This window comes from Puma concolor, chromosome B1, assembly GCF_028749965.1.
Source record: "Puma concolor isolate L17-30 chromosome B1, mPumCon1.1.hap2, whole genome shotgun sequence".
NCBI lineage: Eukaryota > Metazoa > Chordata > Mammalia > Carnivora > Felidae > Puma > Puma concolor.
Window position 1 is genome coordinate 63,808,922 of NC_141670.1, and position 11,281 is coordinate 63,820,202.

General features: G+C 40.9%; 1 protein-coding gene across 1 annotated transcript; it reads right to left on the bottom strand.

The window, feature by feature from the left end:
• Positions 1-8,559: 8,559 nt before the first annotated feature.
• Positions 8,560-10,062, bottom strand: LOC112859043 (tripartite motif-containing protein 75-like). Its single transcript, XM_025922386.2, has one exon. It carries the CDS (start codon positions 10,060-10,062, stop codon positions 8,653-8,655), a length of 1,410 nt encoding a protein of 469 aa, XP_025778171.1. The 3' UTR covers positions 8,560-8,652.
• Positions 10,063-11,281: the final 1,219 nt, after the last annotated feature.

Below are 11,281 nucleotides of genomic sequence, written 5' to 3' on the forward strand. Positions count from 1 at the left end.
ACCATTTTGCATTTCTGCCAGCAACATAGAAAGTTCCAGTTTCTCTGCATACTTACCAGTGCTTGACATTGTCACTTTTTAAAAATTTCAGCTATTCTAGTAAGTGGGCAGTAGTATCTTACTGTGTTATTTTCGTTTCACCGATGGCTAGGATGCTGAGCATCTTTTCATGTGCTTATTTATCATGTTCGTGTTCTTCAGTAAAAAGTCTGTTCTGATCATTTATCCATTTTTTACTGGGGTGCTTGCTTTCTTAGTGTTAATTTTTATTTCTTTATTTTGAGAGAGAGAGCATGCACGGAGGGGAGGGGCAGAGAGAGAGCATCCTAAGCAGACTGCTCACTGTCAGCACAGATCTCAGTTGTCTCAGGGCTCGACCCAAACTTTCACAAACTGCAAGATCATGACCTGAGAAGTTGGAAACTCAACCAACTGAGCCACCCAGGTGCCCTGCTTAGTATTGATTTTCAAGAGTCCTTTCTATATTTGTATCTGCCTCTCGTGTGAGCCACTTAGGAATTGTCTGGGACTTGGAAGGGGTTTACATCGTCGTTGCATTTCTCAAAGCATTTGCTTTACCTCACTGGGTTGTTCCCTCAGGCTCAGCTGTTGGGTGGGCCTGGAAATATTCTGAGACAGAATTCCCTTCTCCAGTTCTCTCCTCCTTCCCTCCCCACGTCCTGACTCTCTTTCCCAATGACCTGTGGCCAAACAGATGGAGTTTTCTTGCAAATTTAGCTTCCTGTGCAATTGTGCCATTCTGAACAAACGGGCCTGGACTGCGGACAGAGGAGCAAGAGAGAAAAAACAGACGGATCCTCCACCATCCCTTGCAACTGGGACCCCTTTTCCTGGTTCCCATTGCCTGGGAGTACAGATCTCCAATTGGGGTCAGGTCTGGTCTCTGGGAGAAAAAAAAAAGAAAAAGAAATCACATCCCCAGGGGCCTTTTTTCTGGTCCTCTCCTAAGATGGATTGTTCTCTGAGTTTTTGCTGTCTTTGATTCATTATCTCACTCAGCACAAAGCTGGGAGATATAAAAAGGAAACTCTACAGGTTTCTTTTCAAGTTGTGCCTTCCCTCCCCAGTCTGTCTGTCATTATTTACCTTTTGGAGTCCTCAGATAATTGCTTTTCTATTTTGTTGAGGATTTTAGTTGAAATCAGGGGAGAGATACGCTACAGCAGGCATTCTGGTTGGCGTCCAATTTCTTTCCCTGGATATTCAAGGTTGGAGAGCTCAATCGTTCAGTCCCAGGCCCTCTTCTCATCAGTCTGCACACATTCCCTTTCTGATTTCACCCAATGTCATTGCCTGAATAATTCCCCAAATTTAAATTGCTGGTCTAGCTTTCTCCTGAACTCCAGAATTCCTAGTCCAGTTGCATGATTGTCACTTGGATATCTAATTAACATTTTAAAATTAATATTTTTGAAGCTGAACTCCTGATCTTCCCTACCCCAAACCTGCTCACCTATCTTCCCCCATTTCAGTAAATGGCAAGACCAGATGGTCTTGCCTTTGTTCAGGGCAAAAAAAATTCATGTCATCCTCAATGTTTGAGAGACCTGGAGAATCAGCAGTGTGAATGTGCATAAACAAGTTAGTGATAAATAGTATGTAGAACACTAAACTCAAAGGGAGGAAGACTAACGAGTGAAAAAGGAAAAGTGATCAGAGAAAAAAGTGACTAGAGCATTCACTGTCATAACTTAAATACTGAATGTTAACAAAAATGATAATAAAGTTAAATGGGAGATTTGGAGGAAAAAAATATTGCACATGTGTGGTTGGGCTGGAGCGGTGGAAGGTTGGTAGAACAATGCCTAAACCTGAAAAGACAAGTAGCAAAAGAGGAGTTAAGAAATATGGAGGGGCGCCTGGGTGGCTCAGTTGGTTAAGCGGCCGACTTCGGCTCAAGTCATGATCTTGCAGTCCGTGAGTTCGAGCCCCGCGTCGGGCTCTGTGCTGACAGCTCAGAGCCTGGAGCCTGTTTCAGATTCTGTGTCTCCCTCTCTCTGACCCTCTCCCGTTCATGCTGTCTCTCTCTGTCTCAAAAATAAATAAACGTTAAAAAAAATTTTTTTAAGAAATATGGAGGTAAACACTGAAAGATATTCTGAAGAGCTGAAAGTAGTTATCTCTGAGAAGAGAGGAGTTGGGGAGGTTAGAGAATGTAGTTTCTTATAATTGTGTAGAACTTTTTGACTTTAAAGTATATGCATGTAGAACTTTTATAAAATAAAACTGGTGGTTGATGCACACCAAACTGTTAGATGATAACAGTGGTTGCTTTTGTGGACTTAGTCTCTAATTTTCTAAATTATATATTCCTATAAAACTTGAATTTTCTTAAGAATCACATATTCATTATATTGTTCTATTTTTAAAAGCATAAAGTATAGAGGTGCCTGGCCAGCTCAGTGGGTAAAGCATGTGACTCCTGATCTCAGGGTTGTAAGTTCAAGTCCCATATTGGGTATAGAGATTATGAATAAATAATGAACTACTGGGACCTCATCAAAATAAAAAGCTTCTGCACAGTGAAGGAAACAATCAGCAAAACTAAAAGGCAGTTGACAGAATGGGAGAAGATATTTGCAAACGACATATCAGATAAAGGGTTAGTATCCAAAATCTGTAAAGAACTTCTCAAACTCAACACCCAAAAACCAAATAATCCAGTGAAGAAATGGGCAAAAGACACGAATAGACACTTCTCCAAAGAAATCCAGATGGCCAACCGACACATGAAAAAATGTTCAACATCACTCATCATCAGGGAAATACAAATGAAAGCCACAATGAGATATCACCTCACACCTGTCAGAATGGCTAACATTAACACCTCAGGCAACAACAGATGCTGGCGAGGATGTGGAGAAAGAGGATCTCTTTTGCATTATTGGTGGGAATGCAAGCTGGTGAAGCCACTCTGGAAAACAGTATGGAGGTTCCTCAAAAAACTAAAAATAGAACTATCCTACAACCCAGAAATTGCACTACTAGGCATTTATCCAAGGGATACAGTTATGCTGTTTCAAAGGGGCACATGCACCCCGATGTTTATAGCAGCACTATCGACAATAGCCAAAGTATGGAAAGAGCCCAAATGTCCATCTATGGATGAATGGATAAAGATGTGGTATACACACACACACACACACACACACACACACACACACACACACACACTGGAGTCAGCAATCAAAAAGAATGAAATCTGGCCATTTGCAACTACATGGATGGAACTAGAGGGTATTATGCTAAGAGAAATTAGTCACAGAAAGACAAATATATGATTTCACTCATATGAGGACTTTAAGAGACAAAACAGATGAACATAAGGGAAGGGAAACAAAAATAATATAAAAACAGGGAGGGGGACAAAACAGAAGAGCCTCATAAATATGGAAAACAAACAGGGTTACTGGAGGGGGTGTGGGAGGGGGGATGGGCTAAATTGGTAAGGGGCAATAAGGAATCTACTCCTGAAATCATTGTTGCACTATATGCTAACTAATTTGGATGTAAATTTAAAAAAATAAAATTAAAAATTAAAATAAACAAAAGGTAATAAAGGAGAAAGTTTTAATAAAAGCATAAGCAATATTAGGGATCTTCAGAGGAACAGAAGATATATATACATATAGAAGGTATTATATATAGAGAGGAAATATAGATATATAGAAGCCATATATATTATGAGGAACTAGCTTGTGATCATGGTGGCCAAGAAGTCTAGTGATTTGCCATTTATAAACAGAAACCTAAGAAAGCCAGTGGTGTGATTTAGCCTGAATCCTAGGTAGATGAGATGTGGCAGCTCAAGCACAGAAAAATAGGAGTGAAGTCCTCCTTCCTCCTCCTTTATTCTATTGAAGCCCTCAACAGACTGGGTGATGCCCACCCACAAAGCGAAGGGCAGTCTACTTGTATCCACTGATTCAAATGCTAATCTCATCTGGAAACACCCTCAAAGACACACCCGGAAAGGTTTAAACTGGGTACCCCCTGTCCAGTCAACCTGACATATAAAATTAACCTTAATATAAAGATATAAAAGAACATTGGAGACCATTTTTACAAACTTGATATAGGCATGACTTTCTAAACATGACTTGAAACCAGAACCCACAAAATTTTTAATATTTTTTGTAGTAATTTATACCAAGAAAACAAATCTAATGAATATGTAGATAAAAATGTAAATATATAGATTAAAAAGTAGAGCCTGTCAGATGGGAAATCCCTGAACCTCTATAATGAATTTAGTAGACCCAAAATCTCATCCCATCCATCCTCTTTACCTTTTTTTTAAGCCAAGGAGTTAACCTCTCTAGGTCAAAGACCAAATATTCCTCTTGTGGTCTGTATTCCATTCTCCTTCCTTCTAAACTTGGAGGTAGTTGTCTCACTTTTTAATCTCAGGACCCCTCTACCCTTGTAGTGGAGGGAAAATAATCTTTCTAGATAGTCCCCTTCTCAGCTAGTCCTATGAATTTTGTGACTTTCACCCTGCATTCTTTCTCTAAGTTTTATCTGCTTTCAGTGCTTCAGTTTCTAAGCATTTACTGAGGACTCCTAAATTTAGATCCCCAGCTCAAACCAAAAATCTGAATGTCAGAGTGACATAGCCAGTGAGATAGAAATCTGATCATATTCAGTTTCCCGCTTCAAACCTCTCCATGGCCTCCCATTGTTCTTAAATCCTTAAGTTACCTACAAAGCTCCTTTCTTCCATTCTTGCTGTCCCTAATATATTGGCCTTATTACAAATTAGTTCACATAGGGGTGGCCTGGCTGGTTCAGTTGGAAGAGCATGTATGTGACTCTTGATCTCGGGGTTGTGAGTTTGAGCCCCATGTTGACTGTAGACACTATTTAAATAAATAAACTTTAAAAAAATAAAATACATAAATATGGAATAATTGATTTAAAAAGTTAGTTCACAGCAGTTCTTTCTGCCCACAGGTCCTGTGTCCTGTCTCTGTGCTTGAATAAAATCACCTTTTTGCACCAGAAACAAAAAGGGGGGGGGGCGGGGTGCCTTGGTGGCTCAGTCACTTAAGCATCCACCTCCAGATATGGACTCAGGTCATGATCTCAGTTGCTGAGATCCAGCCCCGCATTGAGCTCTGTGCTAATAGTGCGAAATCTGCTTGGGATTCTCTATCCCTCTCTCTGCCCCTCCCCTGCTTGCGCTCTCTCGCTCTCAAAATAAACTTTAAAAAATATATTTAAAAAAATTAGTGCACATAAAAAGTCCTTAATATATACTGATTTATGCATGCCAAGAAATCAGTACAGGTATACACAAAATGTTAACGTTGTTAATAGGAAGGGTGTGTGGGTATGTGTGTGTGCCTGTATTGTTAAGGGAATAGGGGAAAGGGTCACACCAATAATCTGTATATGGCTATTTTTCTTTTTTTTATTAGAGCAACCATGTTGTATTAACAGGGAATTTATCAAAAACAGTTGTCAAAAAAAGTCCATTTGACACTAAAGGAAAGTGAAGTGTAATCCTGAAGTTTATCATAATTCATATAATGTAACTAGGCAACAGACAATAGAAGAGGCAAAGCATCTTGTTATACTATTACAGTAAAAAAAAAAAAAATACGTAAAGCCAATAGAGAGCCCACCTAGTAACTGCTCAAAGGACATCCAATCTGCACTCAATTGTAAGGAAATGTAGTTAATATTTGTAGTTCAATAACAGCTAGCTTCTCAAAACTCAAGAAATGTGGAACTAGCCAAAATCAATATAAACCTATTTTAGATAAGATAGGAGAGATAAATGTGTTCATTCAACTGTAAACGCACCCATTCAAACTTCAGGTAGAGATGGCAGAGTGAGTCCATGCAGAAACCGTACTTTGGAGCACAAAGACAAAAGGAAACACCCTTGCTAATTTTTATTTATTTTAAAAAATTTATTTAAATTCAAGTGAACTAATGTACAGTATAGTATTGGTTTTAGGAGTAGAACCCAGTGATTCAACACCCAGTGCTCATCCCAACAAGTGCCCTCCTTAATACCCATCACCCATTTAGCCCATCCCCCTAGCCACCACCCTCCGGCAACCCTGTTTGTTCTCTGTATTTAAGAGTCTCTTATGTCCGGCTCTGTGCTGATAGCTCAGAGCCTGGAGCCTGCTTCAGATTCTGTGTCTCCCTCTCTCTGCCCCTGCCCCACTCATAATGTCTCTCTGTCTCTCTCTCTCTCTCTCTCTCTCTCTCTGTCAAAAATAAACATTAAAAAATTTTTTTAAAGTCTCTTATGGTTTGCCTCCCTCTTCATTTTTATCTTCTTTCCTTTCCCCTGTTCATCTGTTGTTTCTTAAATTCCACATAGGTGTGAAATTATATTTATCTTTCTCTGCTTGACTTATTTTGCTTAGCATAGTTCCATCCATGTTGTTGCAGATGGCCATATTTCATTCTTTTTGATCACCGAGTAGTATTCCATGGTCTATATTGATGGACATTTGGGATCTTTCCATTGTCTATTGTTGGTAACACTGATATAAACATTGGGGTGCATGTGTCCCTTCGAATCAGCATTTCTGTATCCTTTGAATAACTTCTTCACTGAATTCTTTGTTTTTTGGGTGTTGAGTTTGATAAGTTCTTCATAGATTTTGGATACTAACTTATCCAATATCTTTTGCCATTATCTTCTTCCATTCAGTCAGTTGCCTTTTAGTTTTGTTGTTTCTGTTCAGAAGCTTTCTATCTTGATGAGTATATAAACCGAATGTCCATATACTATCACCAAGATTCCAGAATTATCAGCATTTTGTCACTTAGCTTCATTTATTGCTCTGTGTCCTGCCTGCCCCCCCCCCCCACCTTTTTTTGGCTGGAGTTCTTTAGTAGAAATCATAAAAACAAAATTGCACCCTTATATATTTCACTAGCAATTTCTAAGAATAAAGACATTTCCTGAATCATAATTGTATCACATCTAACAAAATAAATAGGTCCCTGATGTCACCTAACACACTATATTCACACTTCCTTCACTGAGTTAGTATATCTTTCTCAGTTGTTCAACAAATCAGACTCCAAAAAAATGACCCACACATTGACTGTATCTATTTTCTTCAAAAATATAAAGATTTTTGGTGGAAGAGAAAAACAAAGGGAAATGACATCAATATGAAGATGGAAATAAGAGGCTAAGATATAAAGTTCTATTCAAAATAGGGAAAGATATGAAAGTTAACTTTGGAGCATATGCACATAAATATATAGTCTCACCTTCATGCAAAATAAGTACTACATTTTGCAAATTAAAGTACATCATAGAAAATGAACAGAACCTAGGTCCTTCTGGTGAAGTCAGTGCAGTGTCCAGGGTTAAACATGTACACTTGTTTTCTTTAACAGCCTAGTGCCTTCCACTTAGTATTTGCTTTGAAAATACTCTAACTCCTGGGACATAGGACTTGCTAAATGTTAGCTATACTAGTAAGAAAATGCTAAATAAAAATAGATCTGCCATCACGCCCGAATAGTTTTTACTACTTGGTGATTCATCTTATATCCTCTGACATGGTTTCTAAACTGCAATGTCTGTTACTAATAAGACTTTCCAATTTTCTACAATGCTGTGAGTCACCATGCTATAAAATACAATGCATAATAACAAAGAATTTAGGATGAAATGAAAACTATGTAGAGGGTTTCTAAAAAGGCAGATGTGGTGAGTGCTGCCAGTAGCTGGCCCCCTTCGGGTAAAGGAAAAAACGGCCTGCCACTCCCTCTGATGTCTGCCCCATCCCTTTCAATTGTGCCCTTTAGGAAAACCAAGGTTACAGTTTGCTCTGCCTAGTACACAACTTGTACGTGGCAAGAATAGCACAATGTTTTAATGACACAACTTTGATAGAGCTGAGGCAAAGCTGACCAGTTCTGTTTTGGTCAATCCCTTGCACACTCCATCTGCACTTTCTGACCAACTTAATCCACCCTCACACCCAGAAAACCCCTTCAACATTCCTGGAGAGAGGCATTACTAGCACTGTTTTCTAGAGAATTGTGGAAACAAAGCTTTCTTCTTGGACGAAACAGAAAGAAAAAACTGGGAGATGACGGGGAGCGGGGGTGTGTGGAGGAGGGTTTCACTTTACTGGCATGTTAATTAATACAAGAGCCTGCCCACCTTCCAATTCTTTTTTAATGTGTATTTATTTTTGAGAGACAGAGCACAAGCAGGAGAGGGGCAGAGAGCAAGAGGGAGACACAATCTAAAACCAGCTCCAGGGGCACCTGGGTGGCTCAGTTGGTTGAGCGTCCGACTTCAGCTCAGGTCATGATCTTATGGTCCGTGAGTTCGAGCCCCACGTCGGGCTCTGTGCTGACAGCTCAGAGCCTGGAGCCTGTTTCGGATTCTGTGTCTCCCTCTCTCTGACCCTCCCCCGTTCATGCTCTGTCTCAAAAATAAATAAACGTTAAAAAAAAAAATTAAAACCAGCTCCAGGCTCCGAGCTGTCAGCACAGGGCCCAACACAGGGCTCAAACCCACAAACCGTGAAATCATGTCCTGAGCAGAAGTCAGACGCTTAACCAACTGAGCTACCCGAGCGCCCCCACCTTCCATTCTTTAAAACAAAACAACTATTACAATGGTCCAGGGAGTTTTCATTCACAATCTGTTCCTGTACAGATTCTGAGAGGCTTTGAATCGGGTCCTACATAGAAATAAGGCCTAAGCGGTCTAGTAAAAGTGTCAGTGAAAGTATAGATGTGAGATTTCTCAGTTATGTTATAAAATGAGATCTCACCCAGCTCATAGTCCAAGAAAATGCCAATGCCTCTGGGTTTCACGTCTAACAGTAGCAGTGTTGGAACAGCTCCCACCGCATTATATCGATCCCCCTGCAGCTGAAGCCTCCAGCATCCCTGCCAGGCTGACAGAGATCTCCTGGCCTTTGTGGGAAGCGAGTCTCTGCAAATCCCAACAGCCCATTCAGACTTGTCTCCCACTTCAACCTCCCAGAAATGCCTGCCGGAATAAAAATATGGAAAACCCAGGACGACTGTGTTGGTTGTAAATCTTTTTGGAAAGTAAGGAACGTTTTGTTTTCTCTTTGCAAATCTCACATCTTTTTTATCCTCGGAGACAATCAAGTTAGGGTGTGCCGTCTCAGGGTCTAGGATCACGTCCACTCCAAATTTTTTAATAATTTTCTGCAAAGCAGAATACTGGGGAGGAAAACTGCAACCTTCTCTTCTTAATTGGATTGAAAAAATTGATGGGCTAATCTCATCCTCAGACTTCTTGTAGAAATGTTTAATCTGTGATAGCAATTCTACCTCAGACAGCACACTATTCTCTACTACTTTACTCAGCAGACCTTTGAGGGTGGAAATGTAGTTTGAAAATGCAGTTATGTTTGCACTCAGTTTCTGCTGAATGTCCTTCTCTTCATCAGCTAACCTGGAAAGAACTGCTGCTTGATCACGATCTAGAAATTGCTTCAGGCACTCAAATTCAGAGAGTAGTTCCAGCTTTTGGTTTTCCACCTTCTCTTTCAGCTCTAAGGGTTTTTTGCTTTGAATGCTTATTAATTTCTGAATATCAGCCACCTGCTTCTTCAGGGGCTCGATGTAACTGCCGAGCCTTTGCCTGTGGTGAGAGGTGGCCTCCTCCACGGGCCTCACCCAGTGGCCCTGGTGGTCAGGGGGTCGCATGCACGCGGGACACAACACCTGTAGGTCCTCCTCACAGAAGAGGGTCAGGACCCCGTTGTGCTTCTCGCACAGATGCCTCTCGTCCCGCCTCTTCCTCTTGCTCCTGCTGATGTGGAGGAGCTTGGCAATGTCAATCACCCTTCCCAGCTGGGTGTTGCTCCTCAAGTGCGTCTCTCGACATGAGTGACGGCAGACGGGGCAAGGGAACCTGTCGCTGAGATCAGCCCAGGATTGCTGGATGCAGCAGCGACAGAAGTTGTGCCCACATTCGGTGGTGACAGGGTCTCTCAGGTAGTCCAGACAGATGGGGCAGTTGGCTTCGGCCTGGAGTCCTGCCAGGGCTGACGACACTGCCATTGGGCTGTGAATGAGAGACTGGACTGAGGTGGGTTTTCTTCAGGAGCTTGGGCTCCAGTGAGAGTGGATACACTGTAAAATCTCAGTCCTCACTTTGCTGGCCGCTGCTAAAGTCCTGTGAATCTTCAGGCCTTTGATTCCAGCTGCCAAGGAGAGCCCTTCCCACAGCCTGCAACCAGTCACAACTCAACTAGACAACTCCTCTCCAGCCTTTGGAAACAGAAAAGAAAGCCAAGCGAAGCAGCTTTCTTAGCAAGGAGAACAATTGTTTCCTCGAATCATGAATTACTTGCAGATGAGGTATAACTTCCTTAAAAAACAAACAAAATAAAAACAACTCTGGGTTTGTTTCAGGTGGTCCTACCCATTACCAAATTCTAGTCAGATTACCCTCTTCTAACCCCAATCTTTTATTTCCATGCCTTTATTATGATGCTCCATCTATTCCTACCTACTTGGTACCACAATCCCTACATCTCATCTACCTCCCATTCACCCCAATGTGGGCTGTGGAAAGGGCATGGGCTCTGGGACAGATAGATGTAGCACAGCGAAATTAAGACACCTATCCATGTAACTTGGAGGAATTCATTTTCCATCTTGAAGGGGTTCAGCACGTGCAACCCGAAAATAGGCCATTAGTAATGTGAATTATTTTGAGGAAGGCATTCGAGCCCTAGCAGGAAAAGCCCTTTACCTCCATCTTAACTGCCTTAAAAAAGTAATTTCCCCCTTTGTGGAGAGGGCGGGATTTGCAATTATAAAGGAAATTTACATTATAAAGGGGGACTAGTGCAAAAAGAGCTATTACCTGAAAGAACTTTTTCACCTAAGAGACTTACCTGCAGAACATAAGAACCTTTGTTTACCAGACTTTTTTCTACTCACCTTTCTGGGAATTGCCTCCCTCAACTGCAAAGGTTCCAGACTTCTGGCTCTTTCCTGAGCTCTGGATGGCATGGAAGTCTCAATCATCTGGTCTGTCTGGGTCGTCGTTTGAGTCTCATATCTTTGTGAGATTCCTTTGCATAAATAGGTTATTAAAGTTTTTTCTTATTCATCTCTTCTATCTCAACTTAATTCTTAAACTAGCTATAGAACCTAAAAGGACAGAAGGGAAAATTTTTCCTCCCCTACAATCCCAAACTCTTAGAATTAAGAATAATTATAATATCACTATAAACTTTTGTCTTATGAGAGTACAGAACTTAAGGAAACC